At 35.7% G+C, this 20,182-nt stretch overlaps 1 protein-coding gene across 1 annotated transcript in view; it reads right to left on the bottom strand.

The window, feature by feature from the left end:
• Positions 1–310: 310 nt before the first annotated feature.
• The window catches only part of Chm (CHM Rab escort protein), a 136,270-nt gene continuing 116,398 nt past the window's right edge, over positions 311–20,182 (bottom strand). Inside the window, exons 13-15 of the mRNA XM_021153427.3 lie at positions 13,932–14,030; positions 8,203–8,363; positions 311–3,375 (exon numbers count right to left, since the gene is read on the bottom strand). Of these exons, the coding sequence (XP_021009086.1) occupies positions 3,184–3,375; positions 8,203–8,363; positions 13,932–14,030 (452 nt within the window). The 3' untranslated portion in view covers positions 311–3,183. The remainder of the gene's footprint in view (positions 3,376–8,202; positions 8,364–13,931; positions 14,031–20,182) is intronic.

The raw sequence follows: 20,182 nt of genomic DNA, 5'->3' as shown, positions 1-20,182 counted from the left end.
AGGCTGTCTTTCAGTTCTTGGTATTTATACTTTTTAAGTGGTGTCTGGGATTACTATTTATAATAATCAATATACATTATATCACTCCCCTATTTAAAATACTTATTAAATTATGATCAGTACATATGCACATACAGAGTTGACTATAAACTAAGGAAAGCTTCTATGAGGAGTGGAGGTGCTAGATAGTGGGCTGCCTACACTTAACGTTCTAGCAGGTACAGTGCTATGTAAAGTGTCTACCATTGAGCTGTATCTCTAGCCCTATACACAAAATTCAAATATAAAAAAATAAGCCATTACAGTGGAAAAGCATTGAAAAGTTTTTATTTTCTCTGAAAATTCCCTGTTACAGTATGCAAATTATTATATTCATGCCTTTTTAAATAAGTAAGAACTTTTACTGCGCAAAAGACAAATTATTCAATACCAGTAGCACATAAGTATTTGCAAGAAAATGTTTTTTTTTAATTCCTTTAAATGATTGCTACTATTAGGAACTAGATAACAATACTAGGGCAGATAATTCTAGAAACAATCTTGCCAGAAGTTAATAATTATTAATTAACATTATAGTTGTAGATATTACTTTAGAAATGTCCACTAGTCTAGAAGTTACCCATGGCCATTTTATTATATAAAAATAGAAACTGACATTTATTATATATGCTTTCTTAGACAGGCACACCAACTAGAAAAATATACAAAAGCAACATAGGATTAGTTATTGGATCTTATCACTTAATGATATACCATTTTTCGTTTCCAGAAACAGGCATGCATATTTAAATACGTTCAACAAACAAATAAAAAAATTTTGATACCAGCAACTTCAAAATTTAAAATTACTGAAATGTTTGCATTATGCAAAACAGCAAACATTGTGTTTTAAGGTTTTACAACACAACCTTAAGGTTTGTTGTTGGTGTTGTTTTGACCTTAATACAGTAAAACCATGTATTAAGCAATAATTAAGAAAACAAAAGAAAAAGCTCTTCAAAGGTTTAGTATGACACTCTGAGGCAACAAGAAATAGGTCTGTCTACAATTTTGAAAACAATTTTGTGGTATTACAGCCATTATTAACCATATTCAGAAGCTTTAAGCATTTTAATAATATACTCGGTAAATGATCTGGAAGAGAGATTTTTTTTTTTTCTGATTGCACCAAAAGGATGAAAAAAGATATAGCGTATGCTGGGCCATGAAATAAAAAATAGTTTCTGTGTTGTTCTACAATGTACAGAGCTGCAGTGTCCAAAGGTGTCTAGTTCTTCTAATTATTCTAACCCTATCTAGTTTAATAGTCTCCTTAGATAAATGTGCATGCTGCATTTAGGAGGCCTTTAACTCTAAGATTATAACAAAGTATAACATTTTTACTGGTGTGACATAACTGTGATTGTATTCCAACATAATGTCCCCAGCCAAGAGAAACTTTCATATTGCTGGTATGGAGAGGCAGGGCCAGTACCTGATGCATTACAGGAGCGTACTTGGCATTTAGTGCATGCCCTATGTGGGCTTCAGGAAACAGCTGACATAAGAGCTGAAGCTTTGTGACAAAGTAGGTTATAAAGTGATTCTGTCCCTGATTTGTGTGACATTATAAAAAGGATAGGATACTCCAGAGGAGAGAGCTGTACAGTGGGAGGTACAGGCAACCTGAGAGGAACAGCCTGGAAGTCTGGGAAATTTTTCCCATTTTCTCAATCTAACTCCTTCTTCAAGGGTGAGCAAGAGCTACATTCCTTGGATTTTTACATTTCTTATGAATCTGTGCTGGGAGCTTTAACATCTCTGAAACCTGGCCAGGTTAGGGAAGCAGCTGCACATGGAGAATTCTGTGCTTTTCCTTGGAGCCATGGCTCCCTGACAGGAAGCATTGGGTTTATTTATTGTTTATTTATTTATAGGCAGTTCTAGGTCTAAACTATTGCTCAAGAAAGTAGACCATCAGAGCTTAGAGACATTTAAATGTAGGCATCGCAAATAGGTTTTCTGCCAATGGATAGCCCTCATTTTTTTTCATGTAGAATGTATATTACAGGTTATTAATTGCTACACTCTGTTCAGTTCCTGATGGTTTTGTTGCCAGAAGAGGAACATTAATTTATAAAGTATTCCTAAGACTTCAAGAACTACCATTCCACCTGTTATTAATGAGTTTAGGAAACAGACTGGCATTAAAAATTTACTGCAATAAATATAACACTGTGATCATGAGGTTGGTTTGATATTTTTCCACAGATCAATTAATAGGAAAGTCCCAAACCACTATTGTCCAGAAGAACCATTCTACTGTTAGTGCTGCATTGATCTTCATGACTGCTCTGGTATAGGAGGCAGGTTTCACTTCATATCCGGAGAAACTGAAGATAAGAAGTTTAACAATTTGCCTAATCTTTTGAGTAACACGACTAAGATGAAATTAGTTCTGTGGATAAGAAGTTAGTGCTTCCGTTGACTCAGTAGAATCACTCTATCAAATGGTTGCTTGTATTCTTCTATTTCTTAATCTTTGAAGTTTGGCCAATGTGTATGTGATTTATATACAAATCACTAATTACTAAGAAATTAAAATCAGCAAAATGTCTAAACACCTTAGTATTAACATATTCAGCTTTTAACATAGGAAATAAAACCAACTTTTACTCCAAATATAGGCTCCTGGCCAGTTCATGATAGTTTAGCTTTATTCTACTGTATTTACACATGCTTTTATCTGTTATATCATGCCCAGATTGAAAATATAATTCAAATAAACAAAATAAGTATGTGAGCTGACTCTCCAGATGTGGCTCTCAACAACAACAACAAAAAAAGATCACAATTTTGGCGAACAAATTTCTGTGAACACCACGTAATTGTTAGCGAAGCATAGGACCCCTTTCCCATCATAACTACATTTCTGGGAATCAGTCCATTTATATTTTTCACCTGCTAATCTCACAGGTTTGGTATGTTAAAACAGGCAAGTTAATGTGCTTTATAAGTGTTTTATGTTTCTGGAAATGCCCTCGATGAAGAAATTCCTTTTTGGATTTCTGGAACCCGTTTCTCCTAATTTTTCCTAATAAATTGGTTGTTGCTTTTTGAAAGATTTCAAATATTCCTTCTATCAAGAAGACTGTGAAGGCGACAGGAATTTCCAAATAGAATGTTATGTCTGATGCACATCCACTATTCAGAGGGCTCTTCTGAGTCTCCTAGGACTGTACTTTCCTTGGGAGTCTCTGAGTTGGTTTCTGGTATGACACTGGATTCTGAAACTTCTTGTTGTGAGCTGTCTCCATCAAGAATAATATCTTCAGGATTTGGCGGGGCTGGACAGAAGTCTTCATTTGGGCAGATTTGCTGGAAAACTGTTTCCGCCTAGTGAAGGATGTAAGGACAAATTAATTTCTGGACATCAGCAGCTTAAATATATGTGCATTTTTAGTACTATCTAAATAAAAATAGTATCCTTAAAAATTAATGTAATCAGGTTTTAACAAATACATGTGACTGAGCTTAGCAGGACAGCATAAGAAAATAAAAAAGCAGACATGATGCTAATAATAAGCAAATAGTAAATGTGGCAAGTGACAATAATCCACCTCACAGCTAAATATATGTGTCACAATAGGGAACGTCTACTCTTGGCAACTGGTAAGAAAGTAAATGATAAGGTAGCAAAAAACATAATGGTTTCCTACACTGCTTCAACTTTCTTCATAATGCACATACAAGGTCCTCTATTTGGCCAAATGTCCAACCTAGACCACCTCTTGCTTTTGTAAATAAAGGTTTATTGGAACACAGTTGACATTAGTTTACCTACTATCTATAGCTGTTTTTTCTCTTTAATGTCAGAATTGAAGAGCTGCAATAAAGAGTACACAAGCACTCCTCCATTGTTGGTGGGATTGCAAGCTTGTACAACCACTCTGGAAATCAGTCTGGCGGTTCCTCAGAAAATTGGACATAGTACTACCGGAGGATCCAGCAATACCTCTCCTGGGCATATATCCAGAAGATGTCCCTACTGGTAAGAAGGACACATGCTCCACTATGTTCATAGCAGCCTTATTTATAATAGCCAGAAGCTGGAAAGAACCCAGATGTCCCTCAACAGAGGAATGGATACAAAAAATGTGGTACATTTACACAATGGAGTACTACTCAGCTATTAAAAAGAATGAATTTATGAAATTCCTAGGCAAATGGTTGGACCTGAAGGGCATCATCCTGAGTGAGGTAACACAATCACAAAAGAACTCAAATGATATGTACTCACTAATAAGTGGATATTAGCCCAGAAACTTAGTATACCAGAGATATAAGAGACAATTTGTAAAACACATGAAACTGAAGAAGAATGAAGACCAAAGTGTGGACACTTTGCCCCTTCTTAGTATTGGAAACAATCACCCATGGAAGGAGTTACAGAGACAAAGTTTGGAGCTGAGACAAAAGGATGGAACATCTAGAGACTGCCATATCCAGGGATCCATTCCATAATTAGCCTCCAAACGATGACACCATTGCATACACTAGCAAGATTTTGCTGAAAGGACCCTGATATAGCTGTCTCTTGTGAGACGATGCCGGGGCCTAGCAAACACAGGAGTGGATGCTCACAGTCAGCTATTGGATGGATCACAGGGTCCCCAATGGAGGAGCTAGAGAAAGTATCCAAGGAGCTATAGAGATCTGCAACTCTGTAGGTGGAACAACAATATGAACTAACCAGTACCCCGGAGCTCTTGTCTCTAGCTGCGTATGTATCGAAAGATGGCCTAGTCGGCCATCACTGGAAAGAGAGGCCCATTGGACATGCAAACTTTATATGCCCCAGTACAGGGGAACGCCAGGGCCAAAAAGTGGGAATGGGTGGGTAGGGAAGTGGGGGGGGGGAGGTATGAGGGACTTTTGGGATAGCATTGGAAATGTAATTGAGGAAAATACGTAATAAAAAAAATTAATAAAAACAAAAGAAAAACAAAAGAATAAAATGAAAGGACTCAGTATAAAAAAAAAAGGAGTACACAAGCTTTACAACCTAAATTATTCAGCATCTGGACACCTTCACCAGATGAGTTTGGTGGAAGGATAATAACAGAAACTTTGTCTGGAGAGGCTAGAAAACAACTTCTAGGAGTTGGTTCTCTCCTTCTGACTTGGTTCCTAGGATTCAGATCAGGAGCTACAGATCAGGCATCACCAACAGAACACAAGAAATAGAAGAGAGAATCTCAGGCGCAGAAGGTACCATAGAAAATACTGACACTTCAGTCAAAGAAAATACAAAATGTAAAAAGCTCCTAAACCAAAATGTCCAGGAAATTAAGGACACAATGAAAAGATCAAACCGAAGAATAATAGGAATAGAAGAGGGTGAAAAATCCAGCTCAAAGGGCTTTTTTTTTGTCCAGGACTCCATTCTATTTGTATGAGTTCTTCCTCCCCTTTACTCCCTCAGAAACAGTTGCCAAATCATGGGAGTGTCACTTTTTGTTTCTTAAACTCCATTCTTTTCCCAGTGAAAAAGTTCCAGCATGCACCATCTGTTAAGCTGGCGTATTCTGGCTCATACCATAATCCTTTCAGTAGGGTTTATGGAAAACAAAACTTTCTTTATGCCACTTCCCAGCTTAAAACCACCCTGTTACCAACAAGAGAAGATGCACAGTTGTAACTATTCCATGATAACATCCTCCAGGCCTACCTGCTTTGCTCTTACCTGCTGTCACTTCTTCCAAACTCTAGCTCTCCCATGGTTTGCTTCACTAAGAAGTGGTTATTTGGATTTTATAATGTTTAGATCCTGTGCAGGGCAAGATGCTATTCTCTCCACTGGTACCATCTGTCTCCTTTGTATTTGAATGGGGCATGTTCCTCATCTATTGTGTTTCACCATAGAAGGTTTTCATTACCACTACATGTATTTGAACTGGTGGCTTCTAAGGACAGATCAGGCAGGTAGCAAGATCAATGTGTGGGTCTTCTGTGTATTTTAAAATCATAAGCTGTCACATATGCATACAAGAAAGTGAAACTAAATACTCAAGTCTCTATGCACTAACAAGAAAGAAAATGTGCAAAATTTCCAAGTGCTAAAATGTAGAATTTTATTTGAAAAAAGAAAAATATTACAACTCTTCAGGGGCCTGTATTTTCTACACAGACAAAGCCAAAATAATATTTTGAGAGCTTTCATGACTATCCTTATTCTGAAAGCACATGTTGCCAATAGTTGATTGAGATAACCACATGATGATATACTGGAATTAGCTAAATTTTAGCTGAACAAACTGGCAACTAACAAATATTATTGATGTTTTTTTAAAGAGAACATATTTTTCCTCAACTGATTATATGATGCAACATGTTAATGAGCAGACAAATGAAAATTAATGCTGATCTCTTTATTATATTTCATGTAGCATATGAAAGTTATCTTGTGTGATGCAAATTACTGCAAATGATTACCCATTAACTGTAATCTTCTAGTATGCAGGATATAGATCACAAAAGCTCTTGCATTATAACTCCTTTTGTTTACTCAGGAAAAATAATCTCACCCTAAGCTAAGTGGTTAAAAGCCTTATTTGAAATTTTCATCTTTTAAGGAAACTGGGTTACCAAAGTATAAATGAAGTTATTAAGTTGCAAATGCAAATCCCCAGCCATGGACAAGAGTTGTCAATTCCTGCTTGTTTGACATCATTTAGAGCCTAGAATGATTTTCTAGGACCAATATTAGACTCTAAAGGATGAAATATAAAATATGACAAATTCCAGACATTGTTCATAGCAATGCTGCTGTGACTACAAAAAACAAAAACAAAAACAAACAAACAAAAACACTGTAAGAAACAAACAAAGTCACTTGGTACAAAAAGATTCTAGCTACTGGTGGGAATACAATTGAATGTCATGTCACCTGTGCTCTTAGAGTCATTCCCTCCCCATAAACCTCAGGGAACTGCAGAAGACAGGGTGGAAAGAAGATGGGGCAAATGTCTGTGAAATACTATCTTCCAAGTAAGAAAGACACAGTCATGACAACCATGAACTCACAGCAGCTGTGTTCACAGAAGTTGGGCCCTCATAATTGTCAGATATAGAAGGAGATGGGCCTCAAGGTGATCTACCAGTGCTGAGCTACTAGAGGCAGAATATATGCTTGTATAGCCAGTAGTCCATGCTCTCCACATTAGTAACATATTTGGCCCTAATAAAACTATGTAAGGGCATTAAGCCAAATCAAAACTAGTAAATAAGGGGATGAGATATAACGTGTGTGTGTGTGTGTGTGTGTGATTATTGACAGGATTGGCAAGGAAATTGCAATGAATAGATGAAGAGTAATCAGAATACACAATATACATACATGAAATTATTAAAGAACAGAACTTACTAAAAATACAAAAACAGTATTAAATTATCGACTTGTTGATTCAAACATGGATGTGCCAAAACACATCTGAGAAAAGTATACATGTTTGTCTCAAAACACACCTTCTCTTCTTTTCTTCCTATCCAGGTAAAAAAATGTGTATTCTACTGTGCCCTAATAATCTTCTGCTTGCTGGAGTCAAAGTGTGCTTTTGGCACCTAGAGTAAGCATGTACTGCTTCACAGCTCTACCGAGGACCAGCCCACTTGAATTTCACATACTTCTTGCCAACTATAATGGCAGTCTTGAGTTTAGTTTGAAACTCAAACTAGCACTGGTTGGAGTCAAAACACTGATGGTGTTATGTTAACTATGTAAAATAAGATTATTCATTTTTTTCCAAGATTAAGAAATGTATCACACCACTGTAAAATTATATCTTATATACTTTACTAATTATATCCTTCTAGAAATGGCTAAGGTTGTTGGAGGACAACATCTATGTTTTCAAAAAATGCACCAATAATCCAACTGCTTATATTAGAAGTAATATTTAAAAATACTGGCACTTTAAATTCATTTTTAAGCACATATATATTTCTTTCAACTTCATCCTTTTTTCTCACAGTACAACTCACAAATACGTCTTTACAATTTCTTCTATAATCCAAGGAAGTGAAATATCTGGTAAAGTATATTTACAGTACCACTGCAGTTCACAGTAGTTCTTTTCCCTCCTCCTACAAGGACAACCCCCACCCCATGGATCCCAGCACATCAATTTGTAAATACAAAACTGAGGAACACCAATACCTTACCTGTTTGACTGCATTATCATTTCCTAGATTACAGTCAGGGCCAGAGCACACATAGACATTGGGCGGTAAATCATTATAACAATCTCTGCTGATATCCGAAGAGTCTCTCATATTGAAGTAGAGTGCCCATAGAATTCTTGGCTTTTCAACCTGTTCATTTTCTAATGGTAGAAATAAATTTTATTACATTGAAAAACATAATTTACTAAACTATGTGACCAAATACCAAAACGGCATAATTAGACGTTATAGTCAATAAGACATTTATATATATATGCATTTAGTGAATGTGAAAATAAAAACTCTAAGGTAAGTATATGGTGAAAGCTTTTCAATCCAGCACCAGTTAAATTTTAAAAATTATTTTGAAAGGTTAGCAAGACGGCTCAGCAGGTTAAGACATTGATTATCAAGCCTGAAGACTGGTGTGCAATTGCTGGGACTCACATGATGGATGGAGAGAAACAACTGCTGAATTGTCCTCTGACCAAATGTGCAGTGTTGCATGCACATGACCACACAAACAAATAAATAAATGCAACAAAACATTAAAGTTCCTACAATCATACCCACCCTTAAATTATCTCCCAAGGTGAAAAGACAGCATAAATCATGTTTCACATAGAAAAACAACTTAATATGTATATAGTAACTTAATACATATGAGATGTTAATTATACTAAAAAGACATTATTTAGAATAAGCAAGCACACAGTGAATAGAGGGAATTAATGGTTACTCAGAGTTTAGAAACAGGGGTTGAGGACAAAGGTTAGGTGGCTGTTGATAGGTATGAGGTTTCTTTGGCAGAGGCCTGACGTAGAAACATTTTATATTTCTTTCTAGAAATGTTTAGATGTTTCTGTGAATATACCTTTTAAAATTTGGAGTTTTCACCTGAAATGTGAAAATTTTTTTCATATATGAATGATGTCTCTAAAATAGTATTTAAGATAGCATACATAGAATATAAATAATATATTCTAACTCTCACTCTAACGCTGTATGTTATTGGATTATAAAATTAATGGGAACCAACAAACAAAAAACAATTAGCAAAAAATGAGGCCGGCAGGTTGAATGTCATTTTGAGTACAAGGCCTGTCATTTAACGGCAGGCATCCATTATGCATGGTAGGTAAAGACAGGTGTAGTAGACTTAGTTCTGATTCTCTTTTTTTTAAATTCTTTCTCCTGATACAGGCAGGGCCTGGTATACAAAAGACATTCACTAAGTACTTTATGAATTGATTTTAGTCCTATTCTCAATAACCAAAATATCAAGTGTTTATAGAAAAGTCCAGTCTTGTTAGCCTCAATTCCTACAGCCTATTTCTTATTATAGTGATGATCGTTTCTCTGCCTCTTTTCTTTTAAAATGTTATAATTAAATTATCATTCATTGAAAAAATATTGCTGTTAATATATGTATTGATTATAGTTTTCTCCAGCTCAACCCTGCCTCAAATTCAAATTTTGCATAATCATAATACAAAAATGTTTACTACAACCGTCTGGACCATAAAGAAAATGCTAAAGGTATAATTATCCAATTACTGTTCATATCAAATTAGTAAATGATATAGAATGATTTTTAGCTAAATATGCTATTCAGTTAATCAGAATTCCCTAGTCCCCAGGATAAATAAGTTTTATTTAATTTAAAATATCTATACTGTAGGAAGAGCAAATATGCCATTTCTCTTGTTTGTCCTGGACAATTGATAATTATTAGTGGGAAAAGATAAGAGATTGAGGAAAAGAAGTGATCTTCTAAGGAGTCTTATTTTTATTTAACTTTTTAAGATAATTATTTATTTTATGTGGATCAGTAGGTGTTTTTTTGGCTGTTTATATGCCTATGAACCATGTGCATGCATGTTACCTTAGGAAGCTAAAAGAGGGCATGCAATCTTCCAAGAACTGAGTCACAAACAATTGTGAGCTGACATGCGGGTGCTAGGAATTGAAGCTAGGTTCTTAGGAAGAGAGGATATTCCTAACCACTGAGCCCCTTCTCCAGTTCCAAGGGGTCTCTTTCTGGTGCTAAGTAAGATTTGAGTCTGACGTACCACTAATTCATGTAAGCGTCACAAACTACTTAGGAACAAAAGAATGCAAGAAACTGATATGCTGCAGCTAAGATCACATGGTTATTATTAACTGACTAGTGAGTTTAGCTTCACTAAACTGTGAGAATGTGCTGGTAAACACCACCTACAAGTCATGCATCAAATATCACAGGAAAATGCCACCCAATTGTGATTGTATCGAACACTGCAGCAAGGAAGTGAGCTAAGGTATGGAAGGTCTTAATGGGGCTCAGGGCATGTCTAGGTATATATTAGGTGAGCCTATCTTGTAGTTCATAAATGTTCTCTGTCTCAGAGGACAGCTTTCATTCAATACAAGATGGGGCAAATGAATAGTCCAACAGAGTTTAGGGAAGAGATTTCACAAAGGTTAAAGCTTTGACAAAAACTATGAGGAAAGAGAAAATTGACATAGCCACAAGATCAATGGTCTGGATACAAGGGAGCCATCAAGCTTTGACCTTAGAACCTTCCAAGATACAAGTAATTGCTTCATCTTTCCTCGGGGTCAGATGGAGGCAGAGAGAAAGTAAGAGCTCGAAAAATAACATGCACTCTGAAGCAAATAATTGTCAAAACTATTAAAGCTGCCGAGCAATCGCTCATTTCTATCAGTTGGATGATATGAAAGACAAAGAAGTAATGGGTAAAACAAAGGAAGCTTTTGTTAATTAGACAAGAATATCCACTGAATAAAGCACGGAACAGAAAAGTACTGAAGGCAAACTAAATAAAAGCAAGAACTGTCTCCAGGTGCATGCCACAAGTAGGGAGCAAGTAAGGTCATTTAGTTTCGCTGCTTCAGCCCTGGAATACGTTAAAGTGAAAGAAAAAATAAGAAATTAAGATATGGCATTTGATTTCCTGATACAACAAGTATTTAATACCCCTAAAAGCCACCAAATGCACACATAATGAAGGAAATTTGTTTCTAGGAAGCACCTCTCTTAGAGAGAGAAATGACAATAGAATGAGAGGCAATGCAGAGGATGCTGTGATGATGCTACATGCCAGACACTTAAAAGGACTGGACTAACAAAATGCTGTTTTACCTTGTATTGAAAATTCTATTTCTGGGTAAAATAAGTAATCAGGGAAGTTCTGCCATAGACACTCACATACCCCTTACATAAACACCTCTCTGAGTTTACAAGGCTATTCTAGACTCTACATAAGGAAATGAACTGTAAGCGATCACCTCATTTTCTAATGTACAGAATGAGGCTCATTAAGCATAAAACATCTGATATTTCTTTAGACTAAAAAACAGAGAAGAATTTAAAGGTATTTGATGTGTTTAAAGGAGCCTGGTGGGTGGGGAAGCATACTGTTATTTCTTTGGAGAGGGCAGTTCTGAAGAGTTCTAGCTGATACCCGTGAACTGAAAAGGTAAGAAAGACAGGGAGTCTTAAGAAGCTTCCTACAATTCTCCACATACATGCTCAATCAGTCTTATAGTGGTAAGGAGAATATGATTCTTTGCATGAAATGAACTTCCTTGTACAATGACTAGGCTGATTTTCATAAAGGCTGATGATACATAACACCATGTAGAATGTAGAACTCAAAAGGAAAAATAAAAATTAAATAAGGCCATACAGCATTATTCTTGTTTCAGCAAAAATATAATACTTTAAACCACAAAGTTTCAGATGACTGTCAAATAATCAAAGCACAATAAAAGCCTGTGAAAATTGAAGCTTTTGTTAGAGAAGACTGTGTTTTAATGTATGAAAAGTTCATACTGCCCATAAAGTTCCGTCTGCCTCATTTAGGCAGGAAGATGAATTGAGTTCTCTTCTGCAGGTGACTTTGCCTCTTTGACCTGCCATGGCCCAGTGCTCAGTTTATCTGGTGATTCATTTTCAATAACTCCAACAGTATTTGTTCTGACATTTTAATTAAAATATGACCACTACCTCATCCTGATGATAAAAAGGCCCATGTGTCAGTGAAAACTAGCTTTGTAGTGCCTCGGTGCACCTGAGGACCCCTCTGGCATAGTTCTTGCTAAAGGATTTCACTCAGGTTTCGAACAATACATCATTTCAAACTCGGATCACTTTCAACATTAAGATTAATCTTAAAAATCTAAAATGGCTAGTGGATGCCAGTTAACGAACATGTAATTTCCGTCAGCTTGATTTTGCAAACCAGAAAATTAAATGCATTTAGAAAGTGAAGAATAATTATATGTTTAGTGTATTATTTGGCACAGTTACAAACCGAAATTATAACAGGGACACTATGAAATATTTCAGAAAAGAAAACAGTATTCATGGTTCTTATGAACATGAATAAGTTACAGATGCAATTAAAATCTAAACATAAAACTATGACTTTATATTAGGTTGAAGAATACAGCTGTTTTTTTATTCTAACATTGCAATCAAAGTCTTAACTCAAACATTTACATGATACTTTCAAATAAAAAATGTAAACAAAAAACTAAATCTAAACCAAAGTTTTTTAGATTGAAGGAATTTATTCACCTGTGGATTTTATGAAGAAATTACATTTACATTAACAGCTGTAAGTGGAACCCTTTGTCTAATATGTAATGTTTATATCCTACTATGTAACATCTCTGCATTAAGAAAGTAGACAAAATCCGGAGACTAAAATAAATAGAACCATTAGGGGTAAACTAATGGCTGGCTATCTGAATAAAGGATCATTTAAAGAAAATGTCAGTGTAAGAATAGAAAAGAGTGAAAGGATTCAAGGGAAGCTGAAAATGTTTGAAATGAAAATTATCTTCACTTCTCACATGTGAAGAGAGTCTCTCAGGCTGTACTCTTGATCACATACATGAAGAAGACCTGTCAGGTTATATTCTTGACTGCTCATATGATATTTGTTTCAGAGATACTATTTACTTGTATCCTCTTTATGGGGGAGGGGGATGATTTTTAAAAATTCGAAGTGGAAGAACCTTCTTTACCTATTAGTAAGAAACACACATAATTTGTAGAGCTATGTATTTGGCATATAAGTAGCATTTAAAGATGATTATTTAATCATTGGGACTTATATATGTACCAATTAATATTGGCAATATTTATATCTTCAAAAAGTTAAATAAACTTATTTTATAAATAAAACTTGATAAAGGAAAATAGGATTTTTTCATAAAGATCCTGTAAAATAAATACAATTATAAAAAAAAGACCTGTAATCCCAGCACTCGGGAGGCAGAGGCAGGTGGATTTCTGAGTTCGAGGCCAGCCTGGTCTACAAAGTGAGTTCCAGGACAGCCAGGGCTACACAGAGAAACCCTGTCTTGGAAAAAAAAAAAAAAAAAAGACACGTAATCCACCAAAATTGAGAAATTTTCCAACAATCTTTCTTTTTCTCCCCTGATCATGTAAGTACACATGCATATAAATGCATATTTTGACAATTATGGGGGGTTGTCTATACCTGTGTTTATTTTCCTTAAAACTAAGAACATTAAAGAATAAACATTTCTCTTATTTATGCAGTGACTGTGCTCAAACTCACTTTTAGTAATTACGTATGTGAGAGTTATTTCTAAGTAGTATTCTTTAGTTCACCTTCAGTTCCGTTCATGCAATACCTAAGGGGAATATCATGTTACATTCACTTTCCATCACAAATAATCCATTTTCTTACCTGCTTCTATTTCTGTATATGGAATAAACAATTTCTGGACTACTCCTTCTAAATCTTCTCTTGCTGTTTTAGAAGACATGCAAGTCAAATGTACCAAGTCTGGAAAAGACAAAACAAAACCTTCTGACTTCCTGCTCATTGTAACTGTTTTCCTCATATTCAAAGTACTATTTTGGGTAGTAGTGATTAGGGAAGTCATGGTTCCTCTGTTCAATGAATTTAGAATCTAGTATTGAGGGGACGGGTGAAACCACTATTATTATGTTATACAAAATTAAATGTGTTTGAATGATAGTTATAAGAAAAATCACATTAAGACCCAAGTAGTAGCTCAATCTAATTTTGAAGCTTAAGGAATCATTTGTACATGCATGCCCATGCACACACACACACACACACACACACACACACACACACACACACACACGAGGATTTGGGAAGGAGTTAAATAGAGCATTTTTTAGCTCAAAGAAGAATCCATTATATACACTTGGTTGATAATCATCTATTCATTACAGAGATTTCATAAACCTTTTTGAAGGAAATTCTACTGCCTTAGTTTGAATCATAAAATGTGTACAGGGATAAAATAACAGCAAAAAAACCAATCTAATAGAGAAAAGAGAGTGCCAAGAATTTCTTTTTGTAATATACCACTAAAATGTATATCTATTTCTTCTCTAAGAGTTTATTTCAAAATAGTAGAATTTTTTAAAACCCTGGAAAGGTATTTCAAATTTTATAATGAAAGCCCAAATCAAAACTCATCATTAAAATTCATTCTGCATCCATACATACAGAAAACATAGCATAGATGCACACTAGAACTTTATCCAGCCACAAAGAAAGAACCAAGTCATGTGATCTATAGGAAAATGTGTGGAGTTTGCTTTGCCAAAGTAAGTCACACTTAAAAGACAAACATCTGGAGGATTAAGCGCATCTTCCACTGAGGCCAGACTAGGCATTCTTCTGTTATATATGTGCTGGGAGCCTCGGACCAGCCTGTGTATACTGTATGGTTGGTGGCTCAGTCTCTGGGAGCTCCCTGGGATCCAGGTTAGTTGAGATTGCTGGTCTTGAGGTCGCTCTCCCCTTCAGCTTAATCAATCCTTCCCCTAATTCAATCACAGTGGTCCAACTTTAGTCCAATGGTTGGGTGTAAGTATCTGCTTCTGGCTCAGTTAGCTGCTGGTAGGGCCTCTTAGAAGAGGCCTCATGGGGGAAGGGCATCTTCTCAAGGGCAAGGGGGGAGGAATGGGATAAGGAACTGTGGTAGGGGGGACAACAACTGGAATGTAAATAAATAAAATAATAATAAAAAAGACAAACATCTCTTTTAGTCATAAGTGAAATTTCAGGGAAAGGACATGAAAACTAAAGTGGGAGTATTAGGCTGTAAGAAGGAAAGGGAGAGAGGAGCACTAAGAAGAGCAGTGGGTGTGTGCATGAATATTACCAAAGCACATGACATGAGTATATGTATGTCACAATGAAATCTGGTCCCTTGTATCATACTATATAATAAAAATCAGTTCCACATGCACTTGAAGCCGTCGCCCGTGAGAGTTGTAAGACTAAGTACTGCACAGAGATTAGTCTGGAAGCTGTTAGACAGTCTCTGAGAGGCATGTCTGATTGCATGAAGGTTGAGTGCCCTAGGGTCCTTCCCCCAGGAAAAACGGCACGGGAGCAGGTCAGGGTTACTCTGGGTAGAAGTCTGTGGGCCTAAGAGTCAATCCTGTACATAGCCCCTAACATTGCACACTGGGGATCAGACCTCTACCTCTACCCACGGAGCTTGCTTCGTTCCTAAATCCCTTGGCTGGCCCAGGTTATATCCAACAGACTGGGACCATTAATTCAAGCCTCATAGATGACTTGTCCTTGTGTCCTTCGTGGTTTTAAGAGAATCACCCGGTGAGCAAACAGACGTTTAAGCGATCAATAAAACATGGCTACAAATTTATTATACAATATACCTTTATAAAAATATTAAAACGGGGGAGATGTTGGGAGCTATTGAGACAACTCTTGATCTCTAAATTGGGCCTCTCCCCCTGAGAAGAAAAAGGGGTCAAAAGCGGGACCGACACACCAATTCCGAGAATGTTCCAGCCCTACCGATTCCGAGAAAGTTCCAGCCCTAAGCCATCACCGTTGGATGTCCTGACCACACCCTGATACCACCAAGTTCCTGCTTCCCCGTGTAGCTGCCAAAAGAAAGAATTTGTATTGCCCCCCCTCCCATAAGTACTTCTCCTTTTGCTTGTATTGCCCTACCCCTCCCACTGATAAGTATCTGTACTTCCCCTTTTGCTTGTGCATTTAAGCCTTGGGTCTTTCTCAAAATACGGGGCTTTGATACATTCCAAAAAAAAAAAAAAAATCAGTTCCACATGCAAATGATATAAAATATCTATGAATAAAATGGGGGAACTCTATGTGTATCTGTTTATGAGAGAATGTATGAAATATATGTGTGGAGGGGAAGTGAGTTTCCCTGTGAGGATGGGTTGAGGCCAGAGGCTGACATCCAGATGCCTTCTTTTGTCAAAAGGACTTTAATTACTGAGACAGTCTCTTTGAGGTTGGGGGCTCTCTGTTTCATCTAGAATGGATTGCCAACCAGCCCTAGGGATCTGGCTCTGGCTCTCAGCACTGAAGTATGGGGCCCCGCTGGGCTTTCAAATTCAAGTCCTTGTTTTGTTTTGTTTTGAGACAGGGTTTCTCTGTGTAGCCCTGGCTGTCCTGGAACTCACTTTGTAGACCGGGCTGGCCTCGAACTCAGAAATCTGCCTGCCTCTGCCCCCTGAGTGCTGGGATTAAAGGTTTGCACCACCACGCCCAGCTCTTCTTAAAACTTTTAATTAGTCAGTGTTTCATGAACATTTGTTGCTAGTAAAATTTTCTTATCATGAGCAGGCATTAATCTTTACCACTGTTGAAGAGATGTGTGTACACATCAGTGCACCTGCATGTACACTTATGATATGAGTAAAATATAACTGGTTTCTATATGAAATGCAGGAAACTGATCTACCAAGACAGAAGGAAAAGTATAAAGAGATCTTACCATCCTCAAATTAAATCTGCCAAGAAATACTCACAAAATTATTATATCATACATTTTTAAAATTCTTTTTTTTTTTTTTTTTTTGAGACAGGGTTTCTCTGTGTAGCCCTGGCTGGCCTTGAACTCAGATATCTGCCTGTCTCTGCCTCCCAAGTGTTGGGATTAAAGGTGTGTGCCATCACTGCCTGGCCATTTTTAAAACTCTTAATGAATTTTAAACGTCTTAGAATTGTCATATTACAATTACTATATGCATGTTATAAATAATATTTTATACAACTCATATTATAACACTATGATTTTCTAATTGAGAAAACACATATATGGTGAAATGAAACAGATTTCTCAAAGGTAGTAAAAGGAAGAATGGTGCCTGTGCTTGATATTATCAGGCTATATACTGGTGGACCATCTGCCTTCTCTACTCTTATGAAAAGATATAGTGTGATTGTCACCATCTATAGAAAATACACACAGTCATTAAGATCAGTGATACTCCTCATAATAAGAAACACATCATACAGAGTGGTAACTACATGGAAGTCACTATATAGATGCGCAACCCTTGCTTCTTATAAAACACCAAGTGATAGATTTCAATAAATTTTACTTTTCTGTTTATATTTTAAAGTGTCATACAATAATGGCATTTGGATTAATATATAAAAATTATAGTATCTATTAAACCCCGCAAAAATTTAATTGTTTAAATAGTTAAAAGTTTACAACCCTGTGAAATTCTCAAAAATTCTATTCTATATGCTCTTATAATATATGCCTACTAATTAGATTCCAATGAATACATTTACAGGATATTATAGTTGTGCTAGTATGAATAAATATTAATACTGTTAGAAATAACAGTATTGGAAATTATTTGAGCCTTATGAAAAACTGAATTTGTAAACATAGCTGTGTTCAAAGGATGCATAATGAAAAATATGTGACTGTGTTAACCTGTAAAATATATTGTCATATTTCCCCTCTTCTCTATAAAACACTCACATTTCATGAGTTTAATTTTTCTCCAAGGAATTATCTCGCTCAATAAATGTGAAGAAGTCTTACAAATTAAATCCAGTAGGGTAAACACTTTTCTAAAAGCACTATATTTAACTAGCTCCTATTGACAACTGTTACTAACATTATACAATATGCAATACATGTTGCAACATTCCCCACAGGCATCATGTGAAATTATTACTGTGAGACTTACAAACTATATTCCTTTTACTTTATTCACAAACTGCTTGAAGGTTTACTGGACTAAAAAGAGAACTCAATGCATTTCATTCTTGTGATAATAATACATATAGACTTGTATTGACATTAAGAAATCATGTTTTGAAATAACATTTAATTCTCAGAATGCAATAATAACCCTTCTAAAACTGGTTACTAATCCCAAGTTTTCACTGAAAAAAAAAAAAAAAAAAGAAAAGAAAACAAAACAAAAACCTAACATCTAAAGTCAAAGTTCTTTCAACACAAAACCAGAAACAACTACTCATAAAATTTGTTTTGGAAAACTGATATTATCTTTCACAAGGTATTTAGGAACACATGGGGTTTCCACTAAGAAGTACACAGAAAGACATAGCTGATTGAGATAGTCTACCTGGACTCTTTCATTTTTCTGCTTTCTATATCTATAATGCTAAGGCAGTTTCTCTCTCAGGCCTCAGTGTCCTGATGACTAAGCAGTGGAGTAGTATTAAGTCATCTGTCCAACCAGTGCTAAGTCTTATGAAGCCAACCCCTACTTAAAACCATATTAAGGGGCTGGTGAGATGGCTCAGTGGGTAAGAGCACCCGACTGCTCTTCCGAAGGTCCAGAGTTCAAATCCCAGCAACCACATGGTGGCTCACAACCATCTGTAACAAGATCTGGCGCCCTCTTCTGGAGTGTCTGAAGACAGCTACAGTGTACTTACATATAATAAATAAATAAAAAAAAACATATTAAAAAAAATGATAGTAGGGGGACTGGAGAGATGGCTCAGCAGTTAAGAGGTCTTTTGGAGTTTCTGAGTTCAAATCCCACATGGTGGCTCACAACCATCTGTGATGAGATCTGATGCCCTCTTCTGGTTGAGTCTGAAGACAGCTACAGTGTACTTAGATATAATAATAAATAAATCTTTTTTTTTAAAATGATAATAGAAGTTTCAACCAAAAATGGATAGCATTAATACCTGAATATTAACCATGAATAAGTAAATGGCTATTGAAAAAGGTTCTGAAGTTAGAATGCACTGAAGGTGGAATTAGGTAGAATTCACTACGTATAAGCCCACAAAGCTGTTCCAAAGATTTGTAAGGGATTTTGCAACATAGGCTAGTCAACAAAGTATGTTTTGTTGTATAAGCAAAGAAATCATAATTTATATGTATAGGGGCTGATGTGGCTCATAACTTATCTTTCACACGTAGTCATAAAGCCAGCTGTAATTTATGTAAGATAGCACAAATAAGAATACATGGCTGTGTCCATAAAAGGGAAAGGGTCAGAAAACATATTTCCTTTATAGTGCCAAATGGGGAACTGAGTTTGACATATATCACACAATTTAGTTCCAAAATGCAACCTTGAAAAACTTGACCCAACTTGCACTTTCAGAGAAAGATTTCAGGTTAAAAAAAAAAAAAATACCAGAATGTTAACCTAAGATCAAAAAGAAAAAAAAAAAGTTATGATTGCTTGTAAAATAAAATCTGTTATTTGTAACAATACTAATAAAAATAATTTGAAATATCACATTTTCAAGCAGCAACTGAAAAATGAAAGAAGACACTGAAAACTTTTAAATTATCTAAACTCATTTTATAAAAGGTATGTAACATTTTCTCATTAGGGTTGTAAAAGCAGAAAGGTGTATACAAACAAGATCCTACATAAAACTTTAGATTATTCATTATTATACGTGATTTTTACAAATCTATAATCATATCACAGATAAATAACTTCCAGTAACATAAAATTCCAGAATAAAACAGCTGTTGCTGCCTGATTATTATGTATGGAAAAAATTTCAAACTGCATAGCATATGAATAACAACTATAAAAAATATGAACTTGAATGTCAAACAGAAAGGTTACAGAGATGATGTTTGCTCATTCATAAGTGATCTTAGGGAAAAAACACCCTTCATTTAGTATATAATACAACTTGTT

This window comes from Mus caroli, unplaced genomic scaffold (genome assembly GCF_978045245.1).
Source record: "Mus caroli unplaced genomic scaffold, Mus_caroli_1 scaffold_5, whole genome shotgun sequence".
NCBI classification, from domain to species: domain Eukaryota; kingdom Metazoa; phylum Chordata; class Mammalia; order Rodentia; family Muridae; genus Mus; species Mus caroli.
Note: the sequence above shows the minus strand (reverse complement) of the source record. Positions and strands in the feature narration are given on the sequence as shown.